This window comes from Solea senegalensis, linkage group LG2, assembly GCF_019176455.1.
Source record: "Solea senegalensis isolate Sse05_10M linkage group LG2, IFAPA_SoseM_1, whole genome shotgun sequence".
Lineage (NCBI taxonomy): Eukaryota > Metazoa > Chordata > Actinopteri > Pleuronectiformes > Soleidae > Solea > Solea senegalensis.
The window spans coordinates 5,080,690-5,100,497 of record NC_058022.1 but is presented as its reverse complement, the minus strand read 5'-3'; the positions used below and the strand labels follow the sequence as shown (position 1 = coordinate 5,100,497).

General features: G+C 41.8%; 3 protein-coding genes across 14 annotated transcripts in view; 1 reads left to right on the top strand and 2 right to left on the bottom strand.

Moving 5' to 3' along the window:
* The window catches only part of LOC122764682 (nck-associated protein 5-like), a 57,019-nt gene extending 48,475 nt beyond the window's left edge, over positions 1-8,544 (bottom strand). For 4 of the 6 annotated variants that reach the window (XM_044018627.1, XM_044018642.1, XM_044018632.1 and 1 more), the window contains exon 1: positions 4,180-5,270. The gene's annotated coding sequence lies outside the window, so the exon portion shown is untranslated. Of the gene's footprint in view, positions 1-4,179; positions 5,271-7,971; positions 8,087-8,373 lie in introns of those variants that run through there. The other 2 variants (XM_044018628.1, XM_044018630.1) reach the window with 2 other exon arrangements.
* Positions 8,545-9,249: 705 nt separating this feature from the next.
* ftcdnl1 (formiminotransferase cyclodeaminase N-terminal like 1) lies at positions 9,250-14,866 on the bottom strand. 7 transcript variants are annotated; one of them, XM_044018697.1, is made up of 6 exons: positions 14,806-14,866; positions 13,648-13,766; positions 13,030-13,125; positions 12,484-12,639; positions 10,674-10,859; positions 9,250-9,727 (listed from the first exon to the last, which is right to left on the bottom strand). In XM_044018697.1, the coding sequence occupies exons 2-6, from the start codon at positions 13,760-13,762 to the stop codon at positions 9,291-9,293; spliced, it is 990 nt and encodes a 329-aa protein (XP_043874632.1). In that variant the 5' UTR covers positions 13,763-13,766; positions 14,806-14,866; the 3' UTR covers positions 9,250-9,290. The 7 variants fall into 7 exon arrangements, with proteins under 7 accessions (XP_043874632.1, XP_043874647.1, XP_043874611.1 ...); XM_044018712.1 differs by having other exon boundaries at positions 13,648-13,797; positions 14,806-14,856; XM_044018676.1 differs by lacking the exon at positions 14,806-14,866 and adding an exon at positions 14,737-14,797.
* Positions 14,867-15,448: 582 nt separating this feature from the next.
* On the top strand, positions 15,449-19,692 carry lg2h2orf69 (linkage group 2 C2orf69 homolog). The gene is made up of 3 exons (XM_044018722.1): positions 15,449-15,730; positions 16,901-17,130; positions 17,221-19,692. Exons 1-3 carry the CDS (start codon positions 15,449-15,451, stop codon positions 17,696-17,698), a joined length of 990 nt encoding a protein of 329 aa, XP_043874657.1. The 3' UTR covers positions 17,699-19,692.
* The last annotated feature ends 116 nt before the right edge of the window (positions 19,693-19,808 follow it).

The window sequence follows — 19,808 nt, the reverse complement described above, 5'->3', positions numbered from 1 at the left end:
TCAACCTCAATCTATGCCTCTTTTTTTTCCCAGTACAACATTGTGAAAACTCTACAGTGCACAGCCCTTCATTCTTCACTTTTGTTATCTACGTTATCTGGTGTTAATAACGTCCCCAGGAGCTAATATTGCGCCATAATAGACTCATGTGTGAAAAAGACTCAGGTCACAAGCACAGTGGGGGGGGGCTTGGTTATTACCTGACAACATCCACGCTGAGAAAAGTACCTTCCTCCTTCCATCTACTGCTGTGTGCTTACAAGAGACCACAATAATAATCCTATAATAAGTCCTTTAAACCCTTTTAAAATACAGGTAAATCCATCTTTTCTTCCACACAACACACACACGAGAATAAAGCACCATGGAGAGCAGTGACAATGTCACAGCGGTTGTTGCTTCTCTTCCTGTTCACTTCAGTATTTCTTTAAAACTCCGACCTGAAAGGATTAGATGACGACCTCGCTGCGTTCACCCGGGTGTCATTACTGTCATTCAGTGCTGGAGCCAATAAAAACCTGCATCTATCGCAGAGTCTTTGGACCCAGGAGTGAATGTTTGATGGCGTCTTTTCCAATTAAAGACAAAAGTCAGATGACGGCTTTGTTTTGTTTTTGTGGGTTTTTAAAAAAGTGCCTTCATAAACCTTGAATTAGAAGTGACAAGAAAGTTTCCTCTTGCCTTTTTTAAAACGACCTTTACTGCACTTACTGGACTGAACGTGTGTGGATGCATCCGAATCAAATATGTTCCTTCCTGCCCTGGAGCGAACATCGTTCTCACCACGTCCACAGAAATGCTTTCAGAAACCAAAAAAGGACTTTTGTAAATTATTGACAGTATTTGTCTTTTCTTTTTTTTCCCCCCCTGTCCGTCATCTTAACCTACTTTCTTTGGTACTTTTGGCAGAAGCACTTGTTACTTCATGATATTTCCCAGGTCATACATTATATATATGCGCACGCAGCTATTTTTGCATTTTCGCTGTCAGAGGAAAAGCACAGAGACAAGATTCACACAGTTGTCGTGATGTATAATGTATTTATCACACTAGTGCTGTTAAAATTAACTCAATACTATTTATTTTTAATATTTAAAGCAGCCTTTGTTCATTTCCTTACAACTTTCACCATAAATGCCACATAAAGAAGAAACCACTACAGGTGCATCTTCACAGGTATTGAGATTGTGGTATGATTTTTATCATTTTTGTATTTTTAATGACGTTTCTTTTGTGTGTTAACAGGGCCGGCAAAAACCTTCAAGAGGCCGTAAACTGAAATTAATCTGGGGGCCCCCTTTCCCCCACCTCAGAGTAGTCCCAGTGCTATAAAATTAAATAAATTGCATTAATTATAATGTCACTTAAAAGGGCAATAAAATCAACAAAAGTGGCTTTCTTTGCTATTCAAAGTGTGGTGACACTGAGCTTGAATTAAACAAGTATAGACTTTTGAAACTTATAGATTAGAGTCAACTAACTTCAACTCCAAAATAAAACCAAATAACCTGACACTATTTACATCTGTAACTATATTTAAAGAGATCTAGATTTCTTTAATAAGTTAAAATGTTTTGAGTTTTTTTCTTCCCACACTGTTGCCGAGGGTCAGCTCTGTCTGTCAACACAAAATACATTCATTTGTTATGTGGAGAGTAAGATTTGAGAGCCAGTGAATTCCTGCAGCTCTGTAGAATGTCACCATCGTTCTGCTTTGTCACACTTTTTCTCTTTAATCTAATGATTGCAGTGTCTTTCCATTTGGACAGAGCACTTAGTCAAATTGCAGGTTTGATTATTTTGTTGTATTACTGTATACCCTGGCTGAAATTCAATGCAAACATTAATAGATCGAGGTAAAAACTGTCATTTTAATAAGTTGCATGATTGCTCTTTACAGGAAAACGGCCTGCGGAGACTTCTGGAGACAAAATATGTATTTGTCAACAAGTCTTTTATTTCCTGACTAAGACGAGGCGATGAGGAGACTGCGTCCTAAAACGCTGACTACGACTATGTTAGCGAGCATCACTAAAAACGATACGATAAAATCCCGTTTTATTTTCGCCAAACAAAATGAGGAGACGAGTAGCTCGATATGAGTTCACATGCAGCAGCCTTATCTCCAGCACTTGCTGTCACTGCTGCTGCCACCCTGTGGCTGCAACACGAAACTACATGGAGCAAGAACACCGGAGCCAGAGCGACGACGACATGCTAGGAAAAAGAAAAAAGACTCGATTTTTTTTGGTCGCATTTTAAAACGACTTTTGAAATGCGACCAAAAATTGAGTCTTTTTTCTTCACCCTAGCATGCAAAGTGCAACTTTTAGTCAAAAATAGTATGTGTCTATGACACAGGGGTGTGTTAGCAGTGGACAAACAACAAAACATGTTAGCGAAAATCTAACATGTTATACTTTGACTGAAAAACTGTCCCCAAATGAGCCGTGCAGAGGAACGCTCATCTTACACTCTATTGTGTCACAAACAAAGTCATTATATGAAGGAGAAGAAGAAGAAGGTCATCGCTGTTACATGAGACCTCTGGACTTTTGTGACATTCACTCTTGTGTATCTCACTGCACAGGAAACTGAAGTCATTTGCGTTAATTGTGAGTAAAACAGAAAAGCGGCACCATAATAATTTGATTTTACACAAGGAATTATTCACTTCTGCGTACTTTTCATGGCCTTGATGGCTCTTTTGTTTCACTGTTAATGCCTTGAAGTGCGTACAAGTTCAATCTGGAGGAAATCCTAACCCTGACCCTTAAAATGAAACGGGCTTTTAAAGGAGGTATTTGCAACAATGACCATGATGTGTTGAAATTGAAGTTGACACATGGCGTCACATTTATGCCAAAAGTCGTGAGAGCAGTAAAACATGCTCATGAACAACACACTGTAGGTCCTCATATAAAGAACTGCGAGGAGTTCAGACAGCTGCGAGGGAGAAACATCTAAGCCACCACGCGTGCACACAGCTTCAGAAATCTGCTCGAGTAAGTCGATCACATATTTTGACAGTTTGGGGGTGGAGACCTATGAAGAATCAAGGATTACAAGGCGAAGGCGGAGCCTATAACCCTCTGTGGCCATGTGGATTTTTGAATTGAGTTGAATGGGAATGCAGACGAAAAATGAGCTCCACCTTCAACAGCTACGCCTACATTAATGTAGAAGATGAATTAATCATGACTAAAATGAAAGCTTATAACAAATCCTTTGTTGTAAAGTTTGTAAATAATACGCCGCATTGGATAGTAACTCCTGACAGTAAATTTGTCATTTTCAATTGTATCGTTAGCATTCACCGAAGGCACAATACAAGCTCCTTTTCTGGTCTTTTGTATGGAACTTATGCCATGAATGTTTTCGTATGTAAAAAGGGCAACGAAGTAGCGACAACGCAACTATCCACACGTTCGCGTGGCGACGTACTGATCAACGACCTAACTATCGACACGTGACGCTACGCGACATTCACCTTCGCCAGGTCATGCGTGGAACTTTCCACTCTTCATAGAGGGCAAGGTGCGAGGACCTATATTACGTGGACGTACGTTAATTGGTATGTTTGACATAAATGTGACGCCATTATTGCCAGCAGCCATCTGTAATTATGGGTAAAGAAACTCCAATGACCCAATCATTAAAAAGCCTCACTACACCTCTAAAAAACATCTCAACCAGAGGAGATAACAAAAGAAACAAGGGTGTGCAGTGGAGATGCATTAAAATATAGATATCTGGAAGTGGCGAGGAAGTTGAAGACGTGATTATTTTGGACAGGGAAGCAAAGAAGTTCATAAAATGAGTTCATAAAAATGAAAGTGTGTATGGGTTTCTGTATCAGTGCAGCTTCTGATTTCCCTGTTTTAGAAACTCTGACAAACACGTTGTCCAGTTACACATTTTTTAACATATTTCATAATATAATATACTCTTTATACAACAGTATGTGAATGTATATGTTTCATTTGTGTTCACTCTATATTAATTCTAAGCTTCAGCATTCAGACTGTATCAATCACTGCAAACCCTAGGATTCATTTGTTGTTGTTGTTGTTGTTGTTGTTGATTAAATGACAGCCGGCATTCACACCCACACACATACACACACAGAAAATCCACTAGCTTGAAATTTGAGCATGCAGGTCACAGTGCATCCTCACCCCGCCAGTGGTTGTGCGTATCCACGGAGACAGATGTCAGCAGACGCAGCGGGCTGAGCGGTCACTGCCGAGGTGTGGGGCTCGTCTCGACTGCATCGCGTTCACAGACCGACCGTGTGCCACAATCTGGGTCAGTGCTGCTGCTGCTGCTGCTGATGATGATGATGATGCTGCTGCTGCTGCTGCTGCTGGAGCCATTCTCACAAGCGGATGACAACAGGCGACCACGGAGGCGAGTGCAGACGTCACAGGCCCACATGGATCCCAGTGTCCAGCTGCTGTCGCATCCTCTGTCTGCTGCTGTTTTGGGATCCGTATGCAAACAAGTCCACCGTGCAGGTCTCTGGGGTGGCAGCTAATCCGAGGCGATTCTTACATCCACACACACACAAATACAGCCTTGGCTGCACAAAGCATCACATCCTCTGAGAAGAGACTGTCTCTATTCCTCCTCCTCCTCCTCCTCCTCTACTCTCTCTCTCTATCTCTCTCTCTGACTAAATTCACTGCTTTATTGCTCTATTTCTGTCTTTCCCTGACGCTCACCCATATTTCCACTTCACTGCTCTCTCTCTCCCTCTCTCTGTCTCTAATTCTCAGCTGTGTCTCAGTGCTGCCCAGAGGATGCTGAACATGTGTTAAGGGTGGGGGTTGGGGGACTGCTGACTTCATAGGTGGCACACGTTTACTTCCCACACTGTGATAGGTTTAGGGAGGGATGGCAAATGTGGGCTCACATAGTGTAGCAGCATCGAAGTGGCACTCAGCCACAGATAAAAATCAAAGCCGTCCTATAGGGTGAGATTAGCCGGTGGAAATCTGTGAAGCAGCACAGTATAGAAAAGGAAGGAGGAGGTGATATGATAAAAAAAATGACTGTCATTTAACTAAAAAGCGAGAGGGGCGAAAATAACAAATCCCACTGAGTGTTTTTGTTCTCGTTTAGTATCGCTGCCTTTTTCCTGACAGACAGGAGATGCATCTCTCCACTACGTGACACAAAAGGAGAAGAGGAGAAAAGGGAAAGATGTAGGAGTCACGGTGTAGAAGGGGAGGAAAATGGGCAGCTATAGAGAGGGGGAGAGAAGAGATGGGAGGGAGGAGGAGAACAAGAGAAAGCAGCAAGAAAGAGGGAGAGGGGGAGAGAACAGAGGGCTTTGGAATATTTATAGACGGCTGGAGACTGATGTAAAGAAATAAGCTTCCTCTATTTCTGTGCCCGTGACACACGGTCACATCTCGGATGATACGCTGTCAGACTCAGTCACATCAAAGGGATCCTGGTGCTGCTTCTGCTGCACAGAAAGCTGCTGCAGCGGCGGCTGCATGCAGTTAAGATGCACGTCTTCATCTCAAGCAGATCACACACACACACACACACACACACACACACATCTCTGTTAAAGGCCCCAGTGGCAAAGTGACTCTTTCACGGATGTTCATTCAGGGATGTGCAGGCTGGAGGAAACACTTAATCAAGGAAATGACGGCCTTGTGACAGTCATAAGAGCCGTAAGACTCATGAGTGACGTGCTTATGTAGGAGGGGATTTTTGTGTTTTATTAGAAAATATGAATTTCACTGGATTTATTTTTAGGTCACGTTTTTTTCCTTTCTGGGATGTGAGGTCTGTCTGTGTGTCTGCTGTCAAAATGGAAATGGTTCCACCGCTAGGCTTGCAAAGGGAAAACATTTAATGGAGCCCAAATTGATTTTTATTACATATATATATATATATATATATATATATATATATGCAAGAGTGATCAGGCTTGCAAAATTCAAAATGTGCATGTGTGTGTGGAGACAAGACCGCGATACCTCTGGGCTTATGCTGTGACCTAGATTGGGCCTTGATGCTGCCGAGCCTCGCAGGCTGAGCCTGTGTGTGTGTGTGTTCCTCGCATAAACACTGACCTTGTCAGGACCAGTTGTCCTCATGGAGACCAAAACCTGGTCCTAATGTGGCAGAACCACAGGGTTAGGCATTAACTGGTTGTGGTTATGGCTAGGAATAACACTCATTCAAATGAATGGAAGTCAATGCAGTGTCCTGAGAAGAATAGTTGTGTATGTGTGTCCTCACATCTTTAAAGGGCTTTTTTTGTGGGGGTAAGACCTGGTTTTAGGGTGAGGGTTAGAAATAGGTTTATTTTAGGATTAGGGTAAATGGTTAAGATTAGGGTAAGTGTGCTAGGGGAATGCATTATGTCTATGAGGGTCCTCACTAAGAATGAAGCACGTGTACACGCGCACCAGCCATGCATGGAGTAAATGTGTATGCATGTGTGTGTTCAGATACAAAAGAGAGAGGAAGACAGCAGCAGAGAGAAAAGACGTGTGCACGAGTGTGACTGTGAAAGCGAGCGAGTGGGGTGTGTATGCATGAAATGCAGTCGCACTGAAGCTTGTGTGACTAAGAGCCTCAGCTGGACGGCACACACACACACACACACACAACGTCAATGTTCCCACTATAAAAGAACTTCATCCATCCATAGAAGCGTGCATACAGACACACACGAAAATGACACCACTTCTGCCTCCAAGGGAACAAGCTTATGTAACGTCAAACGCAGAAAATTAAAAATAAATGACACAACAATAACGAAATAAAAGTGAATTCAGACACTCGTGTGAAAGCAAACCACAAGGATTATTAATGCATAGAATAATATGAGCCGTGTTTGAAAAGCATTTAACAGAGTTATACGGTTATATTGTTGGTCTTGCTGCAGTTTGTCTGTGATTTTCATGAAACATGTCAGTAAGGTTGGGGTTTGAGTCAAGGAAGAAATCCCGGGAAAGGCAGAGCAGTTACAGCCATTTGGGGAAATATGGTGCCTTAAAATGACAGATTACTACTTCAGCATCAGCAGAAACGTCCTACGTGTCAAAGAAACTCACACAGCAAAAACAGCGTTTGAGAAAAAGAGTCGGAACAATGTCGGCTGTGTGTTTCCGAGAGGGAGAGATTACCCCGGGTCATTTGTCACATATGGTGTGTGTGTGTGTGTGTGTGTCTGAGCCGCTCTATCCTGCACTTAAGTCCATACAGAAAATCAATGTTTTCACATCACAGCACACAGGAGTTGTTGATCCACTGCTTCCTCCGTCAGTAAATTCAAGTAATTTAATCTCGTGTGACTTCAGTTTTGTTTTTTTTTTTAAACTGAACTATCCCTTTAAAAAAGTGTGGCTGAAACCTGCATACTGCAGCTTTAATTCCTTTGTTCATTCTTGAATTTAAGCTTTTCATTAGGAAAACAATGTGAACAGTAGTGTGATAAACATGCTTTAAACTCTTGAAATATTTCTAAACAGGTTGGTAACAAGAAAAAAAACACTGGAAAGTTGCAGGCTCCCCCTTGTGGCACCTCAAATAAAACTCACTCTGACGTTGCTGGACAGTATTGTCGAGTCACTCACAGGAAATACTTATGATTCGCAATCATTCACAATTATCCCAGTAAAGGAAGTCCAAGATTGGTCAAACAAGTGAGTGCTTTTATCATGATTCATAATAATAAATAAAAAAAAAAAACACATATTGTTCCAATGCAATACAAGATCATCTGTGGTGTTCATCATCAGACATCAAAATGTATGTATGGCTGCAGAAAATGTGTAAGTGTTGAGCAGGAAGGCGTTGGCCGTCGGTCAGAGAGCACTTAAGTGTTGGCAAAGGAGTTTGCTCTCAGAGCACTTTGTGCTTGACAACAAAATCACTCATTTTCCCCTAGATACATTAAATTAAACATATTCTCAAGACGATAAATGCATCATACTGACCTTATGTAAGAAATGAGGGGAATCTTTTCGCCCCAGTTGATCCCTGACCCGTCCTCTGGCCAAAGATTTGACTGTGTGACGTTAAACAGTTAATCCTGGACATCGTGTGCTCACACTGTGTGCAAAAAAAAATTGGAATTATGGCAACTGACATGAAAATTATAGATTTCCAAAGTTACAAAGTATAGGTCGAACAACATGTGGCAGAAACAGGTAAAACAAAAAAGTAAAATACAAAATAAACATAGAAATGTATATAATTCAGTATCTTGACCAGGACTTCCAGGAGGAAGAGATCACGTATCTCAATGGGACCTTCCTTAAAAGCTAATAAAATAAGAAAGAAGTGACTCAATAGAAAAAGGCAAGTTGCCAAGGAGAAGAGGTGTGTGTTTACATCACCTCTGGTTTTGCACCTTGTCCCAGGAACATCCAGGATGAAGCTGACTGGAGGATCTTGTTACTCTGGCAGGAGTCTGGAAATGTATCAAGTCACATAAATAAGTTTGGGGCCGGACCATTTTAAAACCTTAAAAACAAGCAATAAAATCTTAAAATCATTCTGGACAAAACGACGAACAGAAGACCGTTCTATTAAACCCACATAATATAGAGAATCACAGTAATCCAGTCTTGATGTAATAAAAACATGAGAAATGCTCTCAACGTCTTTGTGGGGGAGCAAGAGTTTTACCTTTGCCAAGAGACGTAGCTGGAAAAAAAACAACAGATTCTGGAACAGTCTGTCCATCATGTGTGATAGAAACAGCTTACCAATACTGAAGGTGAAGGAGACTCTATGAGGAGTTAGGAAAAGAGAACCAAGGAGTCAAGGAAGTCACTTTCCTTGTTTTTAACCACTTCTAACCACACAGTATCAACGTCAACCGTGTGTAAACCTACAGTTTAAGTCAGGTTTCCTGTTTCCTCCTGAGAAACGATGCTGTCTTTAGAGGGAACAGTCTCCAGCCATCACTCACAGGAATAACAAAGAAAAAAAGGAAGGTTTTTAAATGACTGAAACGTTGAAACAATCTCATGAAATATAAAATCACAAAGAAAATATCAATAAAGAACTGAACATTAAAATTGAGCAGTAACTGTTTTCCCTGTGTATGTAGAAATCGTACAAATCATAACATATAACATATAACATAAATGTGTAGTAGGGAAGAAACCAAATCAACAACCAGAATATATCAAGTAAAAAGAAAAAGTAGTAAGTTTAAAAGAAGGACAGATGTGCCAGTGGTAAAAAAAAAGAAAGAACAAGCTGACTCAAGACTATATTCTTTTATTTGAAGTTTCACAGGACGTGTTCACATACGGATCCTGTGCTGCTCTTTCCAAAACTCTGCAACACCTTGAGACAGCGCTAACTCCGCTAAGCCCCTGCACTCGTGGGGAGTAAACCCCACCAAGGCCGTACCTTTAATACCAACCCCCTGCTTGCGTGCCAGCTCCGCGACCCTCCGCGTGATGAGGGAAGCTGGAGCGTGGCAGTACTGCCGTCCTTCGATACTGAAAGACGGCCAGGGTTCGTCCGCAGTCACATGACCTGACGGGCCGCTTTTCACGCTTTCCACGTTACAGGCAATTTCCACGTCGCCCTCATGTGGGAAAGCCATTGCCTGCACCCCCGGGAGGCCCCCGGGGGTGGACTCTCTGATGGCCGTGGCGATCCTGCGTCCCACGACGACGTCCTGGGTGTCGATAGTGACGTTGCAGTTCATGACGTACGGACTGGCTCCAACTCCTGCAGATTAAAAGCAGAGCAGCACATTTAGAAACTGTGAGAGTTTTAGTATTTTCATGTTCTCTTGCGGGGTTTTTCTACATGACACATGAAGGCAACGGAACTGGTTGATGTCACACACTATCACATGTTCCTGGGTAGCAAATTCAAAGGAGGTAGAGATAGAAATAGAAATGCTTCAACCGCCTCCCACCCACCAGGTGTCACGTCTGTGAACTAATTCACCCTCAGAACACAGAGCATTTAGGCAGCTTTATTCCATGACTATGTTAAAACGTATAAACAGAGTGTCTTCTATCTTTTTTTCAGTACAACCAACAGGCAAACAGTACTAAAAAATATTTTAATCGGATTGAATTTGTGAAATTTGGAAATACGTCACAGTTCAACGTTCGCTTGGTTCGTTTTTATGAATTTATGAATCTATTTAGTCAGTTCTGTACAATTAGCGCTACCTTTTCTGAATATGCAATATGAAATGAATCATAACTTTGACTCAACAACAAATAAGAAGACGAAAAAATGCACTTTAAAGCCTGAAGATGTGACCTATAAACACACATACGCCCCAGGATGTCCATATAAGGAGCCAAGGGCTATCGCTAGTTAGCTAGCTAGCTAGCTAGCTAGCTAGCTAACTAGGGACTTTAGCCTGAAAGAGTAAAGAGTTTACAAAGCAGCATAAACTTCAGTTTCCAATAATAAAAAAGAGTTACAGCTTTCATTTAACATGTACCATACATGTATAATAATGTATGAACTTGTCCTTTAAGAGTATTTGTCTTACAGTTTGTTTACAGGTCAAAACCAGAGAGAAGTGGCCTGTGGTCAGAAAGTGTGTAAAAACACACAAAGATAACGTCAACAGTGTTGTATAATCCTGCGTCAGAGACACGTTCACCTGCTCTCCAGGCTCACACGTTCACCTACATCAGCTCTGGCCCACCTGTGACACCAAACCTCTTCTGCGGCTGTGGCCCGATGTCGGGCTGGATCCGCAGGTCCGGCATCTTCTTGAACCAGCCCATCTCCTTCCTCCTCTGCGCCAGCCCCCGGTGAAGAGGGGAGTCTGCCCAGCCAAACAGGAAGACCGTGGTGCCCTGGACCCTCGTCGCGAGTCCCCGAGCCACAGCTGAGACACACGGACACGTTAGTTAATCCAACAACCCCGGAGTCACATGACGGGAGCCAGAGGAGCTTGACAGACAAAACACACCTGAGGGAATTTAACTCGCACACACACACACAGGTCACTTATTATATACATGCACACAGACATACATAGTGTACATACACAGACTTTTAATGAGCTTGCCAATTATAATCCTGCGATCCCACCAGCACACAGATTAGCAGCTGCGTGAACACTTCAGACATGCAGGCCTCATGCTGAGCTTCTGCTCGTTATGAGGGAAAAACACGTGGCTGCGAAGTTCACCGCTGAGCCGTGAAACCACTCGAGGAAACAATGTCGTCAGCAACTGGATAGTATCATGTCATCATATCAGATCTGGGAGAGTCATGTGGCATTATACGCAAGGACTGAAAACAAGAATCCATTAATACTTTCACGATTAATCGAGTAATCGTTTGGTCCGTGAAATGTCAGAAAATGCTGATCTAAATGATGATGAATGTCTCGTTTTGTCCACGAACCAAAATGATTCAGTTTGTAATGATTTCTTTGTTTTATGGAGCAAAGAAACCAGAACATATTCACATTCATACAAGCTAAAACAATCAGAAGTCTTGTTTTAATCATTGAAAAAAAGCTTCAAACCAATTAATCGATAATCAAAATAGTTTAATTAATATATTAATTTAGTAATCAATTAATAATCAATGAATCGAGTAATTGTTTCAGCTCTAATGACGTCAAAATGTTCTCAATCTCTTGCATTTCTTATTCATCAATGTCAAATTCAGCGCCGACTGCATACAAGAGTGTGCAAAATGCAGGAAAGACATTTCCTGCATTTATGGACAGATATGTTGCTTGTTGTACTTTGACCTGCCAACAGAAATTATTCTTAGAAGTAGAAATGCCACCTGCACGCACCTCATAAATTCGAAGAAAAAAAAAAGCAATCTATCCAATATTACTGGATTTCAGAGGTTGCTATGCCCTTGAATCTGCTTTTAGATTTTGTCATGACTCACCTCGTTCCCCGGGGGAATATACGGAGTTACATCCAATCAAACTGTACGAGTTCTTTCATGTCTCAACACAAACCAATACACAGCTGAGATGCATCAACCCCATCATGAGCCTGAAAATAAAATAAAATCATACAGCGCTTGATTGGATGCAAACGCATTACACTCCCCCGTGTACAAGATGAGTCACATCACAAATCCCGATAACGACTGCTCTCTGAATGTCGTCAGGTTGAATGTGGGCATGTTTAAGCAACATGTATGTGATTATAGCACTAAAATGAGGGGCTGTAGCAACTATAAATCCTAAAAGAAAAAAGAAAACGCCACCGTGAGGCTGAGTTGGCCCTGAGCCGTGACACGCGTGCATAAAACCAAAATCATCATTTTGAAGTTTTATGCAATTTATTAAAGAAAATGATCACTGACCAACTGTAACAGCAAAAAACTAAGATCTATGACGTATATTAATAGTGTAAAGTGCAGAAAATTACAGAGTTAAGAGAGACCTTACCTTCTACAGCTTTAACAATAAAGGAAAAGTATTCACGCCGCCCAGTTGATTCAAACTTTACATACATACACTCGCGTCGTCTCACCTTGTGCCTGTTCAGCACAGTCCTGCACTCGCACCTCCTCCCCCAGTGGATAGATGGGTATGAGGTCGACGGCACCCATGCACGGGTGAACCCCCTTGTGAGCGCACATGTCGATCAGCCCGCAGGCTTTCTCGCATGCAGACAGGACCGCCTCCCCTGGAACATATCCAAACAATTCTATTGTGTCTTTAAAGTAAGTAGAACCAGAAGCGCTATATTTTAAAAAGAGCAAAAGCTCATTTTCCCATAGACTTCCATTCAAACTGAGTTCTTTTTGCAACCAACTCCTCTTTCTGTCATACTTCATGGGCTTCTTGCATTGTTTTTGTCTACTGTAGACTTCCACAGCTTTGTCTAAGCATTTAATAGATGAAGATAAAGTCTTCACTTAGATGTCCGATTGATTGATTCTGATATTTTGTTTAATATTTTTAATTACCAACAAAAGCTTAAAGGATTTGTTTTCCCTCAGAGATGCAAAATAATGGATAACTTTATATACCAACATGAAAAAAAAAATTAAGAAAACAAAAATTAAATACTTACGGATGGAATCTATGCTGGACACAATGGTGATAACAGAGCGATTGTAGTCATGATCGTTGAAGATGTTCAGCACTGTGGTCGCCTCTCGTTGAACACCTGATGTGTAATTGATGCAACAAAACACACACAAAAAAGTTAAAGCTGGAAAAAAGATGATGGCCTTCAAAGCTACAAATTCCGAGTCTTGTCTCCAAGTGGACTGGACTCTCACAATCAAAGGAATAAGGAGATTATTAATCTTTACCAATCCTATTAAAAATCTCAATAGGTGATCTACGGTAGAGTTGGCAGAAAATATCCAGGAAAGTATTTGTAAAATAACTTTGATCATGACAAATAAGCGTTTAAGGATGATTAGTAGATTAATTATGATAAGTGTGTATATTATATATGTATGATTAAGATGTATTAAGTGTGTTTTTAGACTTGTATACATGAATAGAAATAAGAGAAATTCAATTTTTTGTAGTTATAGCCGAAGATTTTTGATTATTTTTCCTTTACTTGAAGTTGACATTCATGTCTCATTTGAATGAGAATTCTCAATTACTAATTGTTTCACAGTTCTCATTACATGTCCAGACACACATGAACATGAACAATAATATTTACACTTACCTTCAGTGTTGTACAAAGCTGCTTTGGCCACAGTCTCCACCACGTCTTTCCTGCGAGCCTCGGAAATGTTGAGGAGACAAGCCACGAGTCGTCTGCTCAGAGAACTGGAGGCCATGTTACTGTAACCATGACGACACGGAGTGAAGTGCACTGATATTTAAGATGAAACAAAGGTTAAAAGGAACACTATGTGACCCTTTTTCTTTCTTTTTTACCTTAAATTGATGTTGATGAAGCCTTTCATTCCTGCTCAATATCTGAACATCTGTCCTTGCTCCATGTCATTTATTGATGTAGTAACTAAATGATAGTCATAGACTCAAACTGTTACAGAGTCATACTGATATTAAGCCGCACGTGCCAATACAGGCTCTCCAGATTAATTATGTCAAAGTTATTGTTCCCCTTTCATATCGCGAATCACATCACATAGTCAAAATAATCGCAATTAGACGTTTATATAAAATCAACCCTAATTTCGAGGCTGAAATAGTACGATGTGTCGCTATAATGTTTTTGATGTTTTGGTTTATTGTGCCACCTACTAGCACTCACTCAATACTATAGCACTTTTCAACACTCGAGTTGCTGACAGTTACTCAGATACAGCTGCTGTAGTAATAAAGCAATGTCAAACCCAAAAAATCCTCACAAGAGTCAAAAACAAGTGTCTTGATGTGTAGACTTGATAAAATATAGACAATACTTACAAAAATACTTTCATTCATATAAAAAACTATCTTATCCTACAGCCAAATTCAACAATTCTGCTCAAATGTCAGCTAGCAACATGTTTTACCATTCCAAGTGGCTCAGTGCAGGTAGATATCCTCCCCCAATCAAGTCTCTAGAAACGCCCCTGCATCTCAGCACATGAAGTGAGACTTTGAGTTCTTAGGTCTTTAACTAGAATTCTGTTGTTTAATAAAGTTGTCTTGTGTTGCTGACACCATAGCTTTGAGAGTCTCTGTGCTGTTGCACAAACAAGTTCAAAGTCCAATGTTGCGTGAACCAGCTCACTACATAAATCAGAAACATGTGTTTATTAACTTTAGCCTCAGTTCTGTATCAGTGAGTGTTCACATGTACATGCCGTGCAGGACCTTTCCTTTCGCTGGCGCTGGACCACGCTATTCACAGACGCTTCCGCGTACACACCTTAGCTCAGCCGTTGTCACTTCAGGCTCGTTCAGTTCTGGAAGGAACGCGACAAACAAGTTTTTCACTTAGCTCATGTAGCCAAAGAGCAAACATTTACCAGCGAGATCGCTACCTCCTGTTTCCAACACAACCTACAAGAAAACAGTGCCTTTTGTGCGTGTTTGATCATTTTTTTCACGGCTTGTTTTTGTATGTAGGCCTTTCATATTTTGTGTCATTATACCTCAGTTGTTTGATAACTGGCCGGTCTGTGTGGTTAACCCGTTAACAAACTAGTCAAAGACGGAAGTGTGCAGGGGTTCACCATCTCCACATTCAGGCATCTTTGGACGCTAATGCTGTCTTGTGTTTTTGACAAACAGCGCCTCACCGTGGACAAAATAGGACACCAACTGTCAAATTTAAGATAAACAGGATATAATTTACGATTGACAGATTAAAAACTCGAAGCAAATGCTGTCCATTCCGGTTAGAGCAGCGAAACAAGGACTCTGCGGCGAATTTTCGTGCTAACTGCCGCTAACGTGTTTCTGTGTTGCTAGCAAACACTGCTACCATTAGTTGACTCGTTAGCTGACATGGAGTGAGAGTGCGCTGCGAAAGAAAACGCCACATATTTTTTTTTCTGATTTTAGAGTCTATGCTGTGCCTGCGCGCCCGGTTTGCTCTAATAACGGCCGTCCAAGCAATGAGCTCTGTGACAGTGACCACATCCTCCTCCAAGTCTCCGGGGCTGCATGCAGCAGCTGGCCATGACGAATGCACCAGAAGCCCGCTGCTACAGAGGCTGCTGGCGGTGCCTGGCTCCGTCCAGAGCCGAGTGAACGACCTGCTGCTGCTGCGGCCTGAACCTGAGAGCTGTCCAGAGGCGAAGGAGAGGAGCATCAACAGGCATGTTGTGTTTTTCCACGGGGATATTCAGGTGAGTGGGACGAGTCATGACAGTGGTGAAGTGTAGGGATGGCTCAATATCACGTTTCTTTCATGTCCATACTGATATTAGTCTTTTTTTAAATGTGTATTCATCAAAATGACACAAAGCTGTTTGTCTTTTATCTATACAAGTGTCCACATAGCTCACATGATCATTGTAGTGACTCGTGAGACAGACACTTGTCACATTTTTGTCACATGACACTAGTGGGGAGCATCTCTCCTTGCTGTCTGTGATTATTAAAGCTTTTATGTGAGATTTTGTTTTTATCCTACCAGATGTTATGATATCTGATCCAGTGATTTTGACAGATAATGAATATCATGAGATAAAGAAGTGGAAATCCTGACAGAGGCAAGGATGGATTACTGAACTGAACAGGCCCAGGGGCCCAAGGGCTCCAGCCAGATCTATGCTACAACCCCTTTTATTTTCTGCACAGACCTGTTGTGTGGTATCTGATATAATGTTTTAAACATGCGTAGATTAGACATGAATTAGATTAGAAGATTAGAAATTAATAGATTGGGCCGATAGTTTCCATTTTTGCTCTCAGAAACTTGATAAATATTAAATTACTTAAATGTAACTTCATTTTTTAATTCAAAATACTGTATCTATTTGCACTGTAATGCAGACATACAATGTAGACTGGAGAGACATTTATGTTGCTTTAAAATTCCCATCCATTCCCATAATTCCAATGGAAAGTTTCCCAATCCCATGGAAACCTGTATACAATATAATAATATCAAAAGAGCAGTTTTATTCCCATTTGACTTTAGAAGTTGCTCTGCCCAATCAAGTGCTATTAATTCTTTGAAAACTCCGCCCTTCTCCATCCCTACATACCATTCTGATGCATTACCTGAGCCTGTGTTCCTCTGGTCTCTTCTTCGTAACCTATAGGTTCAAACATATATGAACTCACTCCAGAAATGTCGTCCTCATCATCCTCTTCCTCAGAAACGTCACTGTCAGCTTCTGATGGTGGCGTGAAGTCCTCCACAACAGAGAGATGTTTGTGTCACCATGCTGTGTTGTAGCCCTCTTGGTTAATCCAAGCACAAATCCATACCAGCTTGCTTTAACTGGAAATGCACTATATGGGCTCCTTGGTTCATGTCATGAGAAGTGATCTTTTTGCCGTCTGTGCAGAACTTCCAGGAGGAGATGGCTCTGCAGCCAGATGGAGCTCAGTGGATGTCTTGGAGTCTGGAGCAGGTGGCCTTCATCCTGGGCCGACGTTTCCCCGACAGATACATCTGGGTGGTCAAAGCTTCACACATGTATCTGCACAAGTTCTGCTGCTACCGCAACTTTGTGGAGAGCAACATGTTCGGGGCGCCAGAGTACTCGTCTGACTATGGAGCATTTGTCCACCTCAGGTGTTTGACCGTCTTCTCTGCTTCTACTGTGCACGTGGTCAGTGTAGTCGGTTGTTTTGTTGTTTTGCTGAACTTGATTTCTGTTTGCAGGGCGCTGCTCAGCCACGGCATGACGCGTGCCAATCTACCAAACAACCTCCAGCCACAAGGAGGTGCCGACGGCATCCCCTCAGGGTTTTCACTGACTCTGGTGGGCTTCAGCAAAGGCTGCGTCGTGCTGAACCAGATGGTGCACGAGCTGGGCAGAGCCAGAGCCGACCCACACATGACCCCTTTCATCAAGTGCATCTCGGCCATGTACTGGCTGGACGGCGGACACCCGGGGGGCAGCGAGACCTGGGTGACGGACAAGCAGGCGCTGAAGGAGCTCGCCGCCAGCGGAGTGTCAGTCCACGCCCACGTGACTCCTTACGAGGTGTGCGACCCGATGCGGGCCTGGGTGGGTCGCGAGCACGGACACTTCATCACGACCCTGGAGGAGTTTGGGGCGTGTCCAAGCAAGAAGCTGCACTTTGAGGATGAGCCGCCCTCCATCGAGAACCACTTCAGGGTCATCCAGGAGTTTTGAAGATGTGATCTCATGGACACACACAAACGCACATACACACATACTGAGCTGAATGTTTGAACATCGCTGAGCGCTTTTTACATTTTTAGAACACAGACTGTGTTTTATTGGCTGATTTACCTCAATCTTCTGGCATTAGAGCATGTGTGCTGTACTTTATTTCCATTGGACTGCTGAATGCACTTAATCTGAGGTGGAGTGATCAGGTCGTCTTCCTCCTTCTCGTCTGTGGCCAGAGTAAGAATGTGCAAGTGTGAAGGGGGGAAAAAAACATATCTCGGAACATTTTAAAAGAGATGGTTCAAGTTTTTTTTTTATGTGATATTCAGAGGCACAGTCTGAGGAGATTTTAGCCACTTAACATGAGACTAAATCTAAGACATCTTTAGTCTACAGTATCTTAAGGATATGTTCACTGATTAATCTCACTGCTAAACAGTTGTTTTCAGCTTAAAGATTGAAGTTTCTGTTGCTGCGCCAGAGTCCATAGAGAAAATCGTTATTTTAAGCTCACTGGGACACAGGAGTTATTGGTCTTCTGCTCGTCATTTTGCTAAATTAGTGTCACTTTAGTAAATCAGAACCAAGGCTTTCACATACTGAAGTCACAGCGTAACACATTTGACGATGGATCTTCAACTCCTGTGTGCCGTGATGTATGATCACTGCTTTTCTCCATGGACTTTGGTGTAGGGAGTGAAGCAGTTTAAGAAGCAGCTTAAGCAGCAGGTAAAGGTTTTGTTAGGGGAGCCTTCTGTAAAAGGTCATACCAACATGTCCCTGGGCAAGATATATAACTCTAATGGTACTGTACTGTAATGTACTGTCAAGTACTAGATCACAACTATTAACTGCCGTTTGCTGCACGGCAGAAAAATCAATTCCCATGATCCTCCGCTGCTTATCAAACGAGGTCATTTGTTATTGTTTTGACCTAATGATATACTGTGTGCATGGAAGCAGCTGAGCATGTCCCCCTGTCCCATGCTGGTTCTCGACTCACGGCACAGTGTCACAATCAGATAGAACCACACTTCAGAAAACCTGAACTGTCTCTTTTGATGCATGATCGATTTAATAATATTGAGTTATTATTTGCAGGCGTTGTTTCAGAGTTTGATCTGCTACTGACTGACGTGTTAAGAGTGAGTGTAGCACTGATTTACTTCATGTTTAACTGACACAGTCTTTGTGCCTGCACTGGTGCTCAGTTACTGTTTTTGACTGTTTAAAAAGGGATAGTTGAGGTTGCACAAAGTAGTGGTTTATCCGCCTGTTAATGGTGTTTTATCTCGTCACATAAGACGAAAAGTGAACATTTTCTTAAGTTGTGAAGTTTTTTTTTTTTTAGGTTCGTCTTTTGTTGAGGAGCTAAAATTAGTTTTCCTTGTTGCTCCGAGTCCCAGCCGGCAATGTACAATTATCTTATGTAACCTTTATACTACAGTGCCCCGAACTATCCCTTTAACTGTGGCCTATTAATGAGGCCAGGTGCTTTGTTTCTGTCACTCCTTCAGTGAGTTCATCTCCTTCTGTAAGAGGGAAAAAAAAAGAAACAAAAACCAAAATGTGGAACCTTTTTTTTGTTTTTTAACAAATCTGCCATTTTAAAGAGTGAACAGATAATGTAGCATTTGACATAATCTCCTGATGACGAGGTGACTGCTGTTTAATGAAGTGAATAATAACAGAACAGCAAACATCAGCTGATTTCACAATGAACTTATTTATGTCAGTTTTTCTGAATTTAACTGTAAAATCTCCACGTTGTATTTATTTCCAGATAACAAATTAGTTTTAAAAAATAATTCAAACCAGCACTAAGGTGAAAATCATGTTTACGTAGTTTTTTTTTGCTGATGACTGTGTTGGAAGCATGTGTTCTCATGCTTTTTGTTTTTAGCTTATGTAGCCTCTTTGCACTACGCTGATGGCTGAATGTAACTTCTAAGCATTCCGTAACGTTTACCACTATTAAACTCTGTTATAAACTCTCTCGAGTGTGTTAGCAGAGCTGGTTAATTAGCTACTGCACAGCTGCAACACAGCGTTTAAATCATCTGCTCACTCATGTACCACTGTGTCCTGGTAATGGTTAAACCAGTGATGG

Coding starts and splice junctions, on each gene's coding strand:
- ftcdnl1 (XM_044018669.1), bottom strand. CDS start 13,891: ATGAAAGGCTTCATCAACATCAATTTAAG. Junction 13,126..13,647: donor AGCTTTGTACAACACTGAAG/GTAAGTGTAAAT, acceptor ATTACACATCAG/GTGTTCAACGAGAGGCGACC. Junction 12,640..13,029: donor GTCCAGCATAGATTCCATCC/GTAAGTATTTAA, acceptor GATATGTTCCAG/GGGAGGCGGTCCTGTCTGCA.
- lg2h2orf69 (XM_044018722.1), top strand. CDS start 15,449: ATGCTGTGCCTGCGCGCCCGGTTTGCTCTAATAACGGCCGTCCAAGCA. Junction 15,731..16,900: donor TTTTCCACGGGGATATTCAG/GTGAGTGGGACG, acceptor CCGTCTGTGCAG/AACTTCCAGGAGGAGATGGC. Junction 17,131..17,220: donor GGAGCATTTGTCCACCTCAG/GTGTTTGACCGT, acceptor TTCTGTTTGCAG/GGCGCTGCTCAGCCACGGCA.